At 41.8% G+C, this 19,606-nt stretch overlaps 1 protein-coding gene across 3 annotated transcripts in view; it reads right to left on the reverse strand.

Moving 5' to 3' along the window:
• Positions 1 to 2,008: 2,008 nt before the first annotated feature.
• LRRC3B (leucine rich repeat containing 3B) overlaps positions 2,009 to 19,606 on the reverse strand; it is a 104,081-nt gene continuing 86,483 nt past the window's right edge. For all 3 annotated transcript variants that reach the window (XM_020993311.2, XM_020993312.2, XM_020993310.1), the window contains exon 2: positions 2,009 to 3,440. In XM_020993311.2, the coding sequence (XP_020848970.1) occupies positions 2,494 to 3,273 (780 nt within the window). In that variant the 5' untranslated portion in view covers positions 3,274 to 3,440 and the 3' untranslated portion in view covers positions 2,009 to 2,493. The remainder of the gene's footprint in view (positions 3,441 to 19,606) is intronic.

Consider the following 19,606-nt stretch of genomic DNA (forward strand, 5'->3'; position numbering starts at 1 on the left):
CCATGGCACAACAGAACGGACAATGGATCTCACACCCATTCCGATAGAAAAACGTTAGCAACTATCAAGGTAAAAATACATATAGTATCTTGAAGTTGCTGTTATTTCCAGCTTCCAGCCATGTCGTATGAGGGCTTCAGAAAGAGTGCTTGGTATAAGGTTAAACATTTAATGTAGGCTGAATAAGGGAGTGACCATGTTTAATTGTCCATGTAGTGACCTTGAGGTAGATATGCAGAGAATTAAAAAGTTAATAGTTGAGAAATGTAACTTCCCCCATATTCCTGTGATTTACCACATTATTCAGGGATTTGATTTGACCTTTACGAGTACTTCCACTAGCCTAATGCTGATGTAATTTTTGAGCGGTCAGGAAAATTAGTCCCCATTAATACGGACATAACGATATCTACTGTTCAAGTTCCTTCCTGAAAGGAACAAATTTCAAAAGAAAGAATTAAGCTGAAGCTCTTTAAAAAAATCTTTTTTGAAAGAGGGCATGACAGACTGTGGCAAAGAAGACAGAATGCTTGACTTTAGGTTGCAACTTTGCTGCTGACAGTTACTAGCCAGCTGTGTGACTGTGGTAACCTCTCTAAGCCTTAAGCAACTCTCTAGGGCTGAGTACAGTGGAAAAAGAGCTAGATTTGGAGGAAGAGATCTAGGGTTCAAAACTTGGCTTTGCCATTTGCGATAGCAAATGCCCTGTGGCCCTGGGCAAGTCATTTCATTTCTCTATGACTCAGTTTCCCCAGCTGTAAAAATGAGAGAATTGGACTAAATAGATTTTGAGTCTCTTCCGGCTCCAGATCTATGATCCTATGAGGAGTTACTGGTGGACTGCAGTGCATAAAGTAGGTTCTCATATCAGCAAAAAAAATCATTAAGTCCTTGAAATTAAAGGTTATGACATCCAATAATGCTGATGCATGTGGAAATACACATATATAACTAACATGCTAATTATATATGTACGTACATGTGTAGATGTGTGTATATATAGACATACATCTGTATACATCTACATAATCTACATCTACATCTATACATATGTATGAAAAAAACACTTTAAGTTCTTATCAGCCCCATTGGGCTCAGCTTTTCATGGCTCGCAACAGACTTTGACAAAAGTGCCTAATAATGCTGGCCCCCAGGGGGCACCAGTCTCTTAGTAATGTTTTCATGAAAGTCACGCTCCAGGGATAACCTTTGCTTCCTCCTACCGGGTTTACAGAGATGCCCGAGTCTCATCCATCATTGCAGAAAGAGCTCTGAGGCCCCCTAAGGGACTCCCTTGGCTTCATCATGGAGCCCAGGGGGTGGTCCACGCTCAACCCAAAATGATTGTTTTCCTTTACTTTTTCCCCTTGCCCCGCAAGCTGAAAGAGTAATGAGGTCCAGATCATCCCATCACTGGCACCACTGCCCTTGACCAAAATGCCACTCTGGGTTTTCTGATAAAATGATTCTAGTGAACCAGGAGCTACTTCCTGTTTTGAGTGCGAGGAGGTGGGGATGGGGAAGAATGCCATATATAGGATCATATGTAGATACAGATTTTTAAGAGTCAGAAGGAACATTAGAGGTCATAGAACCAGAGGTCTAGAGCTGAAAGGGACCTAGGGTCTATGTAATCCAACTCCTTCATTTTACAGATGAGGAAACTGAGGCCAAAGAAGCTAATTAATTTGTCCAAGGTCAAACAGGTAGCTAAGTGACAGAACAAGAATTTGAACTGAGGTCCTGGGACTCCAAATCCAGGCTTTTCCCCCTGTACCAGGCTCCCTCTCCCATATACTTGCCTTTGAAAAGTAGATGCTTGGAAACTTTAAGATCTTGGCTGGAAGCAGGCAAGGAACTTGGTGCTCTTTGCTGGGTCAGTATTTAAATAGCTAAGTCAGTCTGGGAGCAGATAGGGAGAAGGATACATGAGGGACATTTAGGCAATGCAAAACCCAAAAGTTATCAACAAAAATTTATTTCTTTTTTTAAAAAGACTGAGAGAGAATCTTTATTCAGTAGATGCCTCAGGTACAGCTCCCCGATTTACAGAAAGGTGTATTAATGCATCTTTTATTATGATAGAGTTTTTGGCCCGTAAAAGTCAACTCTGAGTATAGAAAAGGCAGGTGAATCCATAGCATTGATCCCTGTCCAATAAATTACTCTGTTTTACATGGTTCAAAGTTAGGCTTTTATTTGGTTTTAAATTAAAAAAATAAATTTCATTATTAAATAGTGAAATGAATCTAACTAATGTTTACATAGTAGCTTACTTAGGAATATACCACCAGAGGAAAAATTATGGTGTAGGCCACCCAAACTAAAATCATTTTAATGTTTGTTTGTTTGTTTTTTTAATTTAAAGTCCAACAGTGGCATTATTCAATTAAACTGAAATGCAAAGTTCTTAAATGTATACAATGGAAGTAAACCACTTGGTTTAATGCAACCCAAAACTAATTTCCATGTCAAAGTTAGTCATTCCCAATACTATACCACAGTGCTAATGTCATCGGCTTCATCTGCTTTCTTTTGCCTGCTTGGCAGGGATTTCAAGTATTCTAGGTGCCTCCTGGCATCCTCCTGATTCTGCCGTACGTAATATACCACGTAGGATATCACCATGGTGAACCAGCCAAACATGGTGACCAGCATGGCATAGTCGGTAGTCTTTTTGGGAAGATTACAGAGGTCAGCATCGTTGGCAGCATTAAGGAAAGGCCTCCCGGCATGTTCGTCCAGCACGGAAGTCTTACAGATGACATTGTTAGCTGTCTCATGGTTAGACGCCATGCTTTTCAGGACCTGCTGTAAAGTACAGTCACAGTGCCAGGGATTGTTGGCGATCCTGGCCCTGGCCTTCAGGTTGTTGAAAGCATTTTTGTGAACGCTCTGAATGCGGTTGTCGGATAGGTCCAGCGTCTGCAGGGTCTCAGCCACCCCCTTGAAGGCATGCTCGTCTATAAACTCGATGCCGTTTTTGGACAAATTGAGGACGCGGAGCTGATGCAAGTCCTTAAAAATCTCATTGGGGATGGACGTTATCTGGTTGGAGTCCAAGTAAAGGAGGACTGTTTCGGGAGGAAGATCTCTGGGGATCTCCTTGAGGTTCGCATTGCTACAGGTGACATTTAAACCTCCAGAGGAAGAACAAAGGCAGCCTTTGGGACACATACTGGCTGAATGAAAGCACAGTATCATGAGGACAAAGCTTTGTAGGAGGAGACACATGGAGAGGGAACGAGTTAACCACAGGTCTACCAAATGCATGCTGGGACGTCAGCATAATCACAAGCCCATTCCTCATTTACCCCGATAAAGGTGGCAACGACTCCAGCCCAAGTCAAAAGAACGCTTCCTTGCGTCAGCTGATGGGTCAACAGGCTGCCGTTAACATATGCTGGTCTTCCTTGCTCTCCTCCTCCTTATGGAGATAACTGAAGAAAAGGAAAGAAGGAAGCAAAGGCAATTAGTTCATTTGGGAAGGGAAGATAATGAAGCATCATCAGTAGAAATCTAGAAGTGACCTCAGAGGTCACGAGCTTTCTTCCTGGCTTGGCTCAAATGTGAAGTCTTTCCTGACCTTCCCTCATCCTCCCCCCAGCTGCTAGGTCCTTCCCCCCAAATCCCCTTGGATCTGTTTGGTGCCTGTACACATAGGTACTTGATGCTGCTGGCTGGATTTTAAGTACCTTCAGGGAGAATAGATCTTTTTTCTGTCTCTCCAACCTGTCCCTGCTCCATCCCCACCTTTCCAGTTTTCTTATATTTTGCTAGCCTCCCCATACTCTGAGATTCAGCTACACTGCCTACATGTTGCTCCTCACTTGTGCAGGGCCATCTCCTCACCCTGTGGATTTGCTCTGGCTGTCCCCCACCCCTCGTATTCCCTCCATGCCCCTCTCTGCTTCCCTCCAAGGTTAACTTCTATTTGCACTGTATATGTCTTTATGCCACTAGTTATTTATTAGTTACATCATTCATTGTTTCCCCCATTAGAATATGAACTCCTTCATGACAGAGACCGTGTTCTTGCCTTTGCCATCCCTGGTGCTTTACATAGTATGCAACACAGAGAAGGTACTTAATAAATGCTTGTGGACTGACTGACTGACCCAGCACCTAGTACAGTGCCTATTATTTAATAAATGCTTGTGGATTGATTGACTGGCTCAGTCTTACCCCCTCCCATTTTACAGATGAGAAAAATGAGGCTGAAAGAGTTTAAGAGACTTGTTCAAGTTTCCATGAGTAGATCCAGAGATGTGGCTATGTGGCACAGTGGTTAGAATGCTAAACTTAGAGTCAGAAAGAAAGACTTGAGTTTGAATCCTGTCTCAGACACTTACCAGTTATATGGCCCTGAGCAAGTCCTTTTTTTAAACCTCTCATAGCCCCATATATCATCAGAAAAATGGGGACAACAGTAGCATCTACCTCATAAGGTTGTTGTGAGGAAAATGAGATAAGTGCTATGTAAGGTTAGTCATTATTATTATAATCATTAGTAACAATAATGATGACCATTAATAATAAATAAAATTATGATGATGGTGAGGATGAAGGAGATAACGCTGATGATAACCAGGTCCTTTGATTCAAGGGCCAGCACTCTTTCCATTGTAGAATTCTGAGAGTCAGGTTACAATTAAAAAATGCCCCAAGGTGGCTGGCATTCTATGTGGGCTGGAAGGAATATTACACAGGTAATTTTCCTCAGTGCCAATGGAAGTTATCTGCATTATGGGAGTTTCCTACATGAATCTCCGGTGCCCAAGAGAGTTGTCAATAGAGGACAACATTTTTGAGTTCTATCGCTTTGGTTAGACTCCATTATATTAGGTAGACGTGGTCTCTCCACCATCCCCTCCATATCCCCAAAGTACAACAACAACGAACTTTAATTTAATTTAATCACACTTCCCCCTCCCACCTCTCCTTCTCACAATAATGATGGATATGTCAATACCCTTTAGTCTTGTGCTTCGACAGCAATGAGAAATCATACTAATATTTTGTGGTTTATCACCACAGACAGGAATACTTTGTAATTGTTTAAGAATAGATATGGAAAGGAAAATCTTTAACTGAAGAAAGGTGTTTTTTTTTTTAAATGAGTGAACGAATGAATGACTAAATGAATTAAAGAATGAATAAAGGGAGTACATGGCTCCAGCATTAATATTCACATTAAGTTGTTGGTTAACAGTGTTGGCAAAGAAGTCTTTCCCTTGGGATGCTAGCCTTGTACAGGTTGTCTTTAAGGATTATAACAGGATGCTCTATTTCCAAAATATCCTTCTTTCTTCTAAACCATGTATGTGTCTTCCTCCCTCCCTTCAGATACAAGAAATCCACAAGCCTTTTCAATTTTCTCAGTAACAGGAATTATGTAACATGAATACTAGCACCATTGGCCTATCAAACTTCAAAGAAAGGTGAATTTTGTGTCTTCTTATTTAAAAAAAAGCAATGAATTTCTAATCATGGCAGGTCCATCTATTTCAACCTTTGTATCTAGAAGGCAGCTCAAGCTGGGTGAAGTATATTTATGTAGAAATGACAGACACAGGGAGGCCCACTGGAAAGAGGAATCCCTCTAACCATCCACAGAATGTGAGAAAGTTTGCAGAAGCCTGGCTTCTGGTAGTGTCCATGTGAGGCTGGCTCCCACCAAATGTGCTGAACAGCAGGTCACAGATGCTATCGGGGTTCTCAAGCCCTGTTTGGCGACCATTCAGGCAATGATCAAGTCACTCACAATGGGGCTATGGAATCCTCAGGAAAAGTGTTTAACGCAATAGAAATTTTTAACAAATAAAGCATGTCACCCACTTTAACAAAGGAGGGGGAGAGAAAGAGTGAAATTTGGGAAAATAAAATAAACAATGGTGGAGTGTTGGAATTTCTCAACAGTTGGGAATCCTTAGTGTACAATGTCAAGAAGGGATCACAGAATTGTAGATTTAGAAATGGAAAGGACCTTTGAGTTCTTTGAGCCCAGCCCTTTCATTGTATAGATAAGGAAATTGAGGCCCAGAAGCTGAGTGACTTGGCCAGGGTCACATAGCTGGGTAAATATATAAGATCAGATTTGAACTCGTTTTTCTGTCTCCAAACACAGTGCTTTCCCCACATACCATCCTACCCTTCTATATTGACATTCACTTGCCCCTACCTTTTTTTTTTTGGATCAGACCTCTGATTTGATTGGTATGAAAACTCCCAGTAAGGAAACTCCCTTTACCAATATAAATCAGTACCTTCTCAGCAGTGAATGGTTAAGCAGCTCAGAGGTGGCATGTGAACCTGAGTTTCCTGCCTCCTGGGCTGGTTCTGTATCTACTATGTGTTGCCTCGGAAATGTCCAAAGGAAAGGTCTCATTCCTTAGTTTTCTGTGTTTCAGGCAACTTACAAAGGATGACTTCTTTAGCCTTTGCAAGTTCCCTAGTTAAAGCTAGAGTCAACAAGATACAATGAAGATTTGAGTCCCTCTGCCATTTACAGGATGATTGGGTCACCCCTGGAGAGTTCCTTTTCCATTTCAGAACCATTTCCTTTATGTACAAAACGGGGGTGAAGGCTCTTGCCCTGTAAACTCACACAACTGTTACAAGGCTTCAAGCAGGTAATGGGTATGAAGTACTCTGTTGATATGAGCTGCTTTGTACTCCACATTATCCATGTGGAAACTTGGACTGGCATCACAGGTTCCACCACTGTTCTAGCAGGTGGCTTTGCAAACCCCCTTTAAGTGCGCCTCAGCATGGAATACATGTTTAGAGTCCTGAACCTGGAGTTAGGAAGAGTCAGGTTAAAATCCTACCTGAGACACTTATAAGCAGCATGACCTTAGACAAGTCATTGAACTTGTGTAAGCCTCAGTTTTGTGAAAAGGAGGTAAAAAGGCAGAAGGCTGGTCTTGGAGTCAAGAAGAGCTAGGTTCAAGCCCCACTTCTCACCTTAATACTCTCACACTTCACAGCTTTGTGACCCTGGGCAAGTCACCTAACTTACCTGATTTCAGTTTTCTTTTCTATGAAAAAGAGATAAAAATACCACCCATCTTACTGGGTTAATGTGAAGTTGGAATGAGATAATATATGTAAAGCATCCTGCAAACCACAAAGCACTCCATAAATGTGGGCTACTAATGGCTTCGCTCAGCTCCTTGAACCCCTTAAAATATTACGTAGGTGTGACTATGACAGGAGCGTTGTCTGTGAAATCGGAAGAACTGAGCTCAAGTCCCATCTCTGATATCATTTGTGTTATTACAACACAATATTAACTAGGCCTCAGTTTCCTCATCTGTAAAAAGGATTAGATTAGCTGGCCCCTACAGTTGCTTCCAGCTCCAAATCTATCATGCAATGCTCCTATGATTCCCTAAAACACTTTGCTTTCTTTTCATTTGGAGTTGACAATGGCCCAGAAAGTAAATTTGGGTGAAAACTCTCTGGTGATAGCGGTGGGGAGGCGGTAATGGCAGGAAGGGGAAGACAGAGTTTGGCCCAAGTGACTTTAGGGCTCCTCCCCCCCAAAAAAAACAATTTAACAAAGAATCAGCCAATGGATTACAGGGATTTTTAAAAGCCCCTGTGCCAGTACTCACCCACCATATGCTTGCACGTGTAATATGGATGGCCTAAGTAAGGATTGTAGATTCTGAGCCAGAAGGAATCTCTGAAATCATGGACTCCATCTACCTCCTGATACTGAAGCCCAGAGTAGTTAAGTGACTTGTCTAGAGTTTTAAGGGTAGTAATTTGTTGATCCAAGATTTAAACCCAGGTCCTTTGACTATAGATTAGAGGTTTTTTTTTTTTTGCTATCACCCCACCTCACAGAATTGTTCTGAGTACCGAGACAACATATATAAATTACTTTGCAAACCTTCAAGCACCATAGAAATGCTAGCTATTATTGTTGTTGAATCAAGTAAAAACACACATATAGAGCACTTTACAGTTTACATAACGTTTTGCATACAGCACACCTGTGAGGTAAACATGTTACTCTTCCCATTTTACAGGAGAAGCCAAGGCTCAGGAAAGGGCAGTCACTCACCCAAGGCTACATATCTACTGAAACAGCAGACCCAGGCCAGGAAGCCAGGTCTTCTGACTTCAAGAACAAGCCTCTCTCTGCCCTGCCCCACCATTGCAGAAGTCTTCATGGCCAAATCACAGCCTACCAACTCACTCCTAACCCAGCTTATCTCGTCCAGGTGTTGGCTTGAGAAAGGTTTTTCAGAAATCAAGTGGAGGGATAGCCACCATCTGGTTTCCAAAGGGAAGAATTGGAGACTGTCATTGCTACAGACTCCTTCTGAGGCAGGGAGAGCAGCTGGGGCTGGCATCACCCCATTTTACAGATTGTGGGCTTGAGATTCAGATTCAAGATTTGCCCTTGGTCAAAGAATAAATAAGTGCAGAAGATAACATTGAGCCAAAGGCTTGTGATTCCACTGCCTGGATTCTTGAGTGGAAGAAGTAGAATAGGGGAGGGGGGAAGGGGACAGAGGTATAGAAAAATATGTATAGACAGGAGATTAGATAGAAGCTCACCTAGGAAGACCTTTTACTATCTATTTTCTATCACTCACCTACTCTGAATTCTCCTCTCCTCTTCTCTTTTCCTCTCCTCTTCTCTTCCCTCTTCTTTCCTCTCCTCTATTTTTTTTCTCCTCTCCTTTTTCTTTTCCTTTTCTTTTTTAAATGAATCTATTCTAAATTATGTGGTATTAACCTGGGATCCCTAAGGGGTCTGTGCATAGTTTTCAGGAAGGTCTGTGAACTTGGATGTTTTAAAAAATCTTTATCATTATTCATTTCTAGCTGAACTTTAGCATTTCCTTGAATTATTTGAGAACGTGATGCTTAGAGGTATTCCATAGGCTTCCCCAGACAGACTGTCAAAAGGGGTCCAGCACACACAGAAATAATCCAGAATCTCTGTCTGGTTTTTAAAGCAAGACAATGTCTGAAAATACTGAATTTGAAAAATAGAAATCAGTCACTCCTCCTGTTAAATCACCTTCTCTTGCCTAGTTAGGGGGATGGGGAGTAGGGAAGGAGTGCTAATTACCTTGTCATGATTCGTGGCAAAGAAGCAAGTTCATTGCTACCAACATGAGGCCTCTAACCTGAGTCACATCTTCAGCTTGAAAGGCTGTGTCAGTGGGAAAGCGAGGCACAAGGGCACTTCCCTAGGGCCATGTTCTCCTGCTCTGGACTGCCGTGAGCTGGCTTACTTGGTCTGGGGTCACCTTAGCCCAGGAAACTGCAGTCATTGATTGTTCTTGACCTGTGCTTCACCCCTGGCCTGACCACACCAGCCTCAGGAGGGCTGTGCTCAGGATTAGGTAACCTGGCTAGCCCTGCATGGTCTTCAAGACCCAAAACACAACAGAATTTTAATTGTTTGTGGGCTAGTTACCCAACAGAGCACAGAACTGTGCTAAAGGCTCACCTCCTTCCCGGCTGACTGATGCTCTGAGTCACAGATAGAGGAGGATTTGATACGGATGAAGCATTTTAAATAGTCACTGCTTCCCAGAAAACAATTAGGGTTGGCACTGTCAAGTTGAGCATTGAGGATGCCTCTGGCGAATCACCCCGCCGAGGAAGAGCTGAGACTCCTGGCCTACTCCCCCACCATGGTTCTCTCTGGGAGAGTTACCTACCTCTGGCGGCATTGATGTTGGGGCAATTGATTCATAAAGGGACAATAGAAAAGTTCACCTTAAGACACGAGGAAGTAATCTTTACTGTAAAAGAAATGAGAGGCAGCTAGGTGGCCCAGTGGATAGAGCACCAGCCCTGGACTCAGGAGGACCTGAGTTCAAATTTGGCCTCGGACACAAAACACTCACTAGCTGTGTGACCCTGGGCAAGTCACTTAACCCCATTGCCTAGCCAAAAGAAAGAAAAGAAATGGAGAGAGAGGCAGTTTGTTATATCAGCAAAAAAGCTCACAGTCAGGAAGACCCGAGTTTGAATCCTAACTGACACACACTAGCTGCGCGGCCATGAGCCCATAAGCTAAAGTTCTCTCAGCCTCAGAGCAGCATCAGGGGACAATGGAGAAAGCATAGATCTGGAGTCCAATCCTCTTCTCTGGGCCTAGTCCTGATCTATAATATGAGAAAACTGGAGCAGATAGTCATCCAATTAGAAACCTATGCTCCTCTCCCCTCCTGGGAAGGTCAGAGACTGCCCTTAGCCGCTTTACTTCCCAGGGCCATCGTGAGGATCAAGTAAGATAATAAGAGAAAGTGCTATGGAAGCTTTAAACAAATACACTATGAATGATAGAAGTTTTAATTAATTGGTAAGATCAGCCAGAGATAGAACTCCCAAAATACTCCAGGAATGCCAAGTCAGCTCTAAGCCTCCAGGAGGCACTTCTGGAAAATGTCATTGGGGCCAATACTAGTAATAATCACATCTTGACTCAGATAATGACTTTGCTTGGAAATGTATAGATTGTTTCCCTTACAGCTGCCTTACGACAGAGATAGCTTGGGCTAACTAATACAAAGTGGGGGGACCAGCCATTTGGCCTAAAATAGAGATGATTTTCAGGCATGCCAAAGACCCCACCACCATCAAACATAAATTGTCTGGTTAAGGAGTATCTTTCCTGCTGTGTTTTATTTTTTAAATTATTTTACTGATGTCTTTCTAAAAATACTAAGCATCTCCAGATTTATTCTCTGCCCCCTCTTCGTCTCTGTGAGCCTTCCTTTGTAATAAAGAAGAATCAACCGATATAATTTATGCAACATTTTGAATGTTCCATATCTTAGAATTTCATGAGGTTCTTTCACAATGAAGGTAAAATTTTAAAACTATGGCCTTGTCTATTCCACAGGGAAAATCAAGAGTCATGGGATAGCTCCCTACTTGCAACATTTATTGCTAGTCCAGGGCAATAAGAAAACCCCTGTGCCCATAGTAATACTATGGGCTCAGATTCTCAGCTAAGAACATGAGAACCGCCATGTTCTACGGGGTTGGCTTCAGAAGGGCCCCTGTTGTCTATGGTCATGCCACCCTGTGAACTCTGATCAAATCAGAAAGACACCTCCTGGGGGTCCCTAAAGGCATTACAATTGTGACATGTTAGGCTTGGACTTGGAAGGGGCCTTAGAGGTCAAATAGTCTAATTCCCTCATTTTACAGATGAGGAAACTGAGGCCGAGAGAGGCATAGATGAAAAAAAAAATCTATAGAAAGTCACATGTAAGTGGAAGAGCTGAGATTTGAATCCAGATATTCCTGACTTTAAAACTAGCCATCTTTTCAATGAGATAAAGGATTATCAGACTTTAGAGATGAATGGGACTTTTGAATTCCCCTCATTCTCCAGATGAGATAGCTAGGTTGCCCAGTGGATAGAGCCCTAGGTCTGGAATCAGGAAGACCTGAGTTCAAATCCAGCCTCAGACACTTATTATAATGTGTGATCCTGGGTAAGTTACTTAACTCTCACCTGCCTCAGTTTCCTCATCTGTAAAATGGGAATAATAATAGCAACCAGGATTCTTGTAAGAATAAAATGAGATAAAAATTTGTAAAGTACTTTATATGTCTTTAAGAATTATATAAATATTAACCACTAGCTAGCTAGGTAACTGAGGTCCAGAAAAAAAAAAGCAGCATGTTTAAAATCATACAGGTAATCAGCTGAACCCAGGCTTTCCAACTCCAAATTAGGTTTAGAGTTTCTCATTTTTTTCTGTTCATCTACCCCTCAGTTCACATTTAGGAATGAGAAGTGAACAGTTTTTTTTTTAAATCTCTTTTCTAAAGATACAAGAAGGATAAATATAGAGGAGAAATTACTAGAAATGTTACCAAACTCTAAGAAGAAGAGTTTAACGTGAGCAGAAAACATAATGAACTGGGCTGTTAATCATAGAAAAAAATGAGATTAGCCACAGCAAAGCCAAGCGGCTGTACTTTTGTTAATCCAACATCTTAAAAAAAAGGGGGGGGCAGCTGGGTGGCCCAGTGGATAGAGTCAGGAGGACCTGAGTTCAAAGCCAGCCTCGGGCACATAACACTTACTAGCTGTGTGACCTTAGGCAAGTTGCTTAACCCCATTGCCTAACCAAAAAAAAAAAAAAAACAACAAAAAACAAAACCCAACCCATAGGATACTGAAGAAGGACCTGGAAGCCTATTGAACCATCTATCAACCACTCTCTTCATTTGCAGGGAGAGCTCCCCTCCCTCCCACTTGTTCTTTTGAAATCAGCTTTGCATGTTAGTTCAGAAATTCTAGTCAGTGTCTTGATGAGAGAGAGACAAAAACAGAGAAGGAGAGAAGAAGGGAGGGGAAGAGAGAAAGAGAGACAGAGACATTTACAAAGAGAGAGACAGACAGAGATACAGAGAGAGAGAGAGAGGAGAGACAGACAGGCAGACAGATGGACAGAAAGACAGAGAGACAGATACAAAGAAACAGACAGAGATACAGAGAGGAGAGAGACAGACAGACAGACAGACAAAGAATGAATGTGAGTCAGGAAGATCAACTAAATAGGAGACAAAGAACACATCTACAGAATTAAAACTGAATGGAACCCAAGAAGTCTATTCTAGATCCCTTATTTTGCAGATGAGGAAACTGAGGCCCAGAGAAGGTAAGTCAGTTATCTAAGGTCACAAAGGAAAAAAAGCAAGCAGAGTGAGAATTTGAACCCAGCTCCTCTGATTCCACATCATGGACTCAATCAACAAGCAGTCATTAAGCTCCTACCACATTAGGCACTGTGCTAAGCTCTGGGAATTTAAGGAGCAAGCAGGCCCTGGCCCCATGAAGCTAACATTCCATCAGAGGAGACAAGTAGACCTACAAGTATATTTTAAAATGAGGTACTCTCTTCCCCACTCCACACTACTTCTCTCATAGGAGAGTAGTATCCTGCACTCTCTGTTTCCAGATGTGATCGTTTCGTGGAGCATCTGGTGGGTCTACATGCCTCACATACTTCACATCTCAATTCAGGCTGATGAATGAATATGCATACTTTGAAAGAAGGCTGGTTTAATTTAGCTTCACTCTTTCTGTAGTGGGGAGGGGAAGTCTAGACTGCTAAAAATGGTTTTATCTGGGCAGTAGACTGACTGACCTTCTGTTGGCTTTACAGGGCAATCTGGAAGTCTTCTGAATGTTCACAGCTCTACACACATTTAGGAGAGGAATGACAGAATGGAATAACACCATTTCTAGGTGACATGAGACAGTGGTAATGGAATCAATGAACATAGGTTGAGATCCTCCATCTGACTTAACACCTATGTGACCTTGGGTAAGTCCCTTTATCTTTCTGGACCTCAGTTTCATCAACTGCAGAATGAAGGGGTTGGACAGGGTGGCCTGGTGAGTTCTCTGTTAATTCCAAAGATCTCTCTGGGACATTTGGGACTACAGCCTGGTTTGTCTCTAAGGCAGTACAGTGGTCCTGGAGTCAGGAAGACTCCTCTTTCTGAGTTTAAATCTGGCCTCCGACACTTAGTAGCTGTGTGACCCTGGGCAAGTCACTGAACTCTGTGTGCCTCAGTTTCTTCACCTGTAAAATGAGCTGGAGAAGGAAATGGAAAACCACTCTAGTATTTTTGCCAAGGAAACCCCACGTGGGGTCACGAAGAGTCAGAAATGACTGAAAAACAACTGAATGACAAGCAATCAAAAACAGGAAGCCACTGATTTAAGACTCAATATGGTAAAAGTAGTGATTGTTTATTCAACAATCCAGATAATACACCCATAACTCCTCATAATGCACTCCATTCTATCCTCCCCAGTCAAGACAGCCTTTCAGGGCAATAATCGTACCTATGCTGATGATGCCAGTAGGAAGAACCAAAATGACCATGGGAAAGAGATAGCTGAGCCCACGTACATGTGGCACACAGTAGGTGTTTAATAAATACTTGCTGAATATTGAGAGATACAATGAGAAGTGTAAGAAGAGTAAACAATAAGAGATACCAGTAAAAGTGTATTTTTTTAAATCAACACATATATTGAAACAGAAAAGAAGACAGGATTTTCTCTGGTATCAGAGTCTGTGGGTTTGAATCCTGGCTTTGCCATTTGCTACCTGGGTGACCTTGAATATGTCATTTAATTCTCTCAGCTTCAGTTTTCTCCTCTGTAATATGAAGATTGAGTGGAATGGATGACCATCAACCCCGTTCAATTCTGAAACTATGATTCCAGAAAAGAAGCATCTCTTAAAGTTAGGAAATCACAAGATCCATGATTGAGAACTTGGAGGGACATTGGAGCTCACATCATCAAGCCTTGCCCCATTTTACAGATGAGGAAATCAAACCCCACACAGATGAAGTGACTCATTGCAGGTTGCACAGACAGAGCTTCATGCTCCGTCAGGCACAGTCAGAACAATGCTTAGTATCAATGAAAGCTCTAGGACTTATAAAAAGATTTGGATGCCCCCCCTTTTTTGTTAATAATATATAACTGGAATAGATTTATACATTCCAATGCATATATACACAATATAAATATTTACAATGTAAATATACAATATATTTATACAACTGGAATACATTTGTATGCAAATGTCTCAAGGTCTCAAGGACGGGGTCACAGTGTTCATACAAAGAAGCAAAGAGAGCCATGGCAACATCAATCTTCCTTTCATAAAGTCAAAGATATTGACATGAAAGATCCCCGTTTCGATATTTTTTTCATTGTGAAATAGGATACACTTAGCAAACTGCATCTGCCAAGGGGCCTATATGCAATCAAAGTCATAAGAGCTCATGGAAGCCTTAATCCAGCCCTGCACAGAGGTCACATGGATGGAATGGTAGAATGTTGATTTGGAGGCAGAAGACCCAGTTCTGCTATTCTTGAGGAATCCATTTCCCTTCTTTAGGCCTCAGTTTCCTCATTTGCAGAGTGAAGGAGTTGGGACCAGACCTTTGCATTGCCTTCTCTCTTCTGAGCGAATAAGTAGGAGAACCTAAACTCAGACCCAGGTTCTCAGAGTCCAGTTCTATCAAGAAGTTACTGATAATCTGAATCTAGAAAGGAGCAAGGGGACCATATTTTCTGTTCTTCTCTATGCAAACTACCCAAAGTCAGCTGAATTATGGAAGCCACTAGTCTTTCCTTTCCCTTTTTTTGTTGTTGTTTGTATATTTGTTTTTAGGCAATTGGAGTTAAGTGACTTGCCCAGGGTCACACAGCTAGTAAGTGTCAAGTGTTTGGTCTGAGGCCAGATTTGAACTCAGGTCCTCCTAACTTCAGGGCCAGTGCTCTATCTACTGCACCACCCTGCTGCCCCTTCCTTTCTCATTTTGGATTGCAGGGGAAGGGGATAAAATAATAGAAACTCATCATTGAAAGAACTCTAATATTTGCTCCAGTAAAAATAATGCTGATGATAACGACATCAATAATAAAGTGCCTCTCTGATAAGGCTTTAGCAGTACTGGGCAGCCATCTATCACTGTCTTCCACAGTTTTTCTGCGAGGTGGACAGGAAGTATGTTTAATTAGCGTAACATCAGCAAGCCTTATTAAAGCGTACTTTTACCACTTTACACAAGAGAGTTCAGACGAGCTGCAGAGTATCATGGATACTGAAGCAACCTAAAGTCAGGAAGGCCTGGGTTCAAGGTTACCACAGACAAGTCACTTTACTGTTGAAGAAGGGAAACAAGCATTTGTAAAGCACCTACTATGTTCCAGGCATTTGCTAAGCGCTTTTTGAATTCTATCTCATTTAACTCAGTGTCCCAGGAAACTCTCTAAAACAGAATGAATTACAGAGAAGTTGCAGATCTTTACTGGTGGGAGGGAATTTCCTTACTGGGAGTTCTGTATACTGACAAAATCACAAAAAGTAAACAAATAAAAAAGATAATTGTTTTCCCTGTTTTTAAGTTTATTTTGTGAAAAGTTGTTAAGCCAATTCCATGATTTAGAGAGACTGAATCAGGTGGGAATCTGCTACCTATGGTTCCTACAGCGAACAAGAATTGTTCTTCTCTAATGCCCTCAAATGCTTGGATGACATTTTAAAAATTCCTCCTACCCGATTCTCCATAGAAAAGCAGGAGAGAAAAGACTCCTTTTCATGCAGAGTCAGCATTCCCATTTGGTCCTTTACTCCCCTAAGAACGATAACCACAGTTCTTTACTAATGTTTATATTTACTATTTAGCAGGTTACAACTTAATTGTGAGACTTCCTAGGGACCCATCTACCCCTGTTGCTCTGTTTTCTTTTTCAACCCTATTATTATTTCCCAGTAGATACTTGTAACCTTTTCAAATCCTGACACAAGAACTGTGCAAAGAAAGAGCAGTTGAAAGAGCCTGAGATTTAGAATCAAAGGACCCAAGTTCAAATTCTGGCCCTAGCATTTACCACCTCACCAACTACAGGCATGTTGCTTATGGTCTTTTGGACTCAGTTTCCTCACTAGTAAAACAAAAGATTTAGACTCCATGATTTCTAGGGTCTTTTCCAATTCTAAATCTATGGCCTTATAATATTTTCAAAGACAAGTGCGATCTTGGACTTTAGCGCTGGAAGGGACTTTAGGGCCATCTAATCCAAACACCTAATTCATAGGCGAAGAAATAGATTCCAGGAAGTCAGTGACTTGCCCAATGTCACATAGCTCACATATGATATCTGGAGATAGAAGCCTAGATTTTCTAACTCCAAACAGAGCATTTTCAATCACTCAAAATTAATCAATAAGCATTTATTAAGTTCTCACTATGAGCCACATTCTGGAGAATGCAAAGAAAGGCAAAAATAGTTCCTGCCTTCCAGAAGCTTACATTCTAATGTGTTCCCCCTCACCTCCAACTATATCATCCAGAGAGGTGATATCACAAGTTTCTTCTGGAATAGCCAGTCCATGATGGATTCAGGTACTTTGTAGCACATAAGGAGAAACAATCAGAAATTTTGAAGAATGACCCTGCTTTGCCCTACCACAAAATTACCACCTTCCCATTGCTCTTTGCAAAGGCTTCCACTGGTAACTCTGAAAAAGCCAAGCTTATTATAAATAGGCTTCTGGGCTAAGTTGTTTTCAGAAAATGCCTGGTACATGTTTTTTAAAGCTCAGAATCTCTCTGCCTTAGGGATAATTAGTAAAGAAGTAACCTAAAGAACGCTACAACATTACCACTGGTCTGAAAATCATCTAACTCAATCCTTTCACTTGCAAGATGTAGAAACTGAGGCTGAGAGAGGGTAAGGGACCTACCCAAAGGGTCAGGACACTTCCCAGTGATAATACCAGATGTACATGGAATGCTTTAGGGTTTGCAAAGCATTTCACATACAGCAACTCATTTGATATTTACAACAAGCTCACAAGAATGAAACTACAGATATTATCTTCATTTTATTGATGAGTAAATGAGTGAGGTGAGAGGCAGTGTAGGGTAGTGGATAAGGAGCCATCCTCAAAGCCAGGAAGATCTGGGTTTAAGTTTTACCTTTGAAATGTCCTGGCTCTGTAACTCTGGACACTTAACTGTTCAGAACTCTAGGGGTCCCTTTATAGTCTTAAAAATCATTGAAGACCCCTCCACAAAGGGCTTTTGTTCAGGTAGGCTATACCTATCAATATTTACTGCATTAGAAATCAAAACATAAGTATTATTATGAAAATAATTTTAACCTTTTAGATGCCTTGAAAGGGTCTCAGGACCTCCAAGGAGCCTCTGGACCATACTTTGAAAAGCACTCCTCAGGAAACACAGTAGGACTATAAATTGCAGAGAAGTTGCTGACCATCCCTTAGTAGCAAGGGTTTCCTTACCCAGCAACTGGACACAGGTTCAGTCTTTAGACCTATTACTGATGAGTAAACTGAGTTTCAGAGACATTATGTAATTTCCCTGCAGGCTCATGTCTCAAAGTGATGGCAAATACACTTGAACCCAAGAATCCCCAAATTCAAAGTGCTTTTAGTCACTGCCTCCCTTATCTCGGGCTCGAACCCCAGTTCTGCCACTAACTTCCTCTGTGGCTCTGGACAAGTGACTATATTCCTCTCTGAGCCATCATTTCATCAGCTATACACCAGGGATCATACCCTCCCTGTCTATTTTGCAGCTTTCCTGCGAGGCTTAAACAAGTGTGAAGCATTATGTAAGTTAGAAAATGCTCTATAAATGGAAGCTTTTGTGACAGATGCAGGGACAGTCCATGGGACTAGAGCCCAGAAAGCCTGACCTCTCTTTCCCCTCTCCCCAATACATTGTTCTCTTTACTATAACATGGAAGTTTCAGGAAGAAAACAAATTACTTTCCTTTTGAATCAAGAGACCACATGCCCAAACTGGAAGAGTCCAGAGGCATCTTAGTTTGTGTGTGTGTGTGTGTGTGTATGTGTGTGTGTGTGTGTGTGTGTGTGTGTGTGTGATGAATATTTTGGTTTCTCAGAGTGTTTTGAGTTTCATAAAATAAATTACATAGAATTACAGAAGAAACAATTATATTGAAATATAGCTATAAAAACATTTTTTAAAAAATTTACAAACTGGGCCTGCTAGGTGGCGCAGTAGATAGAGCACCAGCCCTGGATTCAAGAGGACCTGAGTTCAAATACGACCTCAAACACATAACACTTACCAGCTGTGTGACTCTGGGCAAGTCACTTAACCCCAAATGCCTCACCAAATACACACACACACACACACACACACACACACACACACACACACATATATATATATATATATATGAACCCTAAGCTAAGAATTTCTGATTTAGGCCAATCACCTTCATTTACAGCTGATGAAAAAGGCCATGGAGATTGCATGTTTCCTAATATTACAGATACGGGAAGCAGAAGATCCCGGAGATGAACTGCTTAGTGTTCTATCTTCTCCACTCGGCTGCTTGCTAATCATGAAAGCCAGCCCATGAGTGACAGGGCAGATCTCCCCAAAATGACCCCAAATAGGACCAAGATGAGAAGCAGACATGGCATCCCTATACAATGGACATGACCCGACACAGCACTCAGAAGAGGCAGTGATTCCAAAGATGGCGCATGAGCCTATTCCGTTGGGAAACTTGTCCTGCAGTGCCCTCTCCCCATCACTGCTTGTGAGCTGCACTTCTCTATGGCCTGAGATGAAAGTCAATGACTGACACATAGTTAGGACTCTCTCAGGAGCCAGTGAGCAGCAATGCATACTTCGTCTCTTCCCCCAATCTAGAGCCATTGAAAAGTAAGCCCTGGAGACCGAGTGGATATCAGTGATACAATGAGCCAACAGAAGGGTGATCTGAGACATTTCCCCTCAAAAGTCAGAAGTCGGTATGCCCTCCCTCTGAGAGGCCCCTCCCCTCAGAGACATACCATGGCACTGGGACACCTGGGTTCAAGTACCAACTTCTGCCCTTCATTAGCTTGGTGATCTTTGGCACATCCCAATTGCCCTGGGTCTCAGTCAATTCATATGCTAAAATGAAGTCATTGGACTAGATGGTATCTGATTTCCCAGCTCTAAATGTAGGATCTTGTGATTTATAAAATGAAGAGGCTGGACTTGGATCATTGTTTTAGAGCAA

This window comes from Phascolarctos cinereus, unplaced genomic scaffold (assembly GCF_003287225.1).
Source record: "Phascolarctos cinereus isolate Bilbo 61053 unplaced genomic scaffold, phaCin_HiC Scaffold_1;HRSCAF=81, whole genome shotgun sequence".
In the NCBI taxonomy this organism is placed as follows: Eukaryota; Metazoa; Chordata; class Mammalia; order Diprotodontia; family Phascolarctidae; genus Phascolarctos; species Phascolarctos cinereus.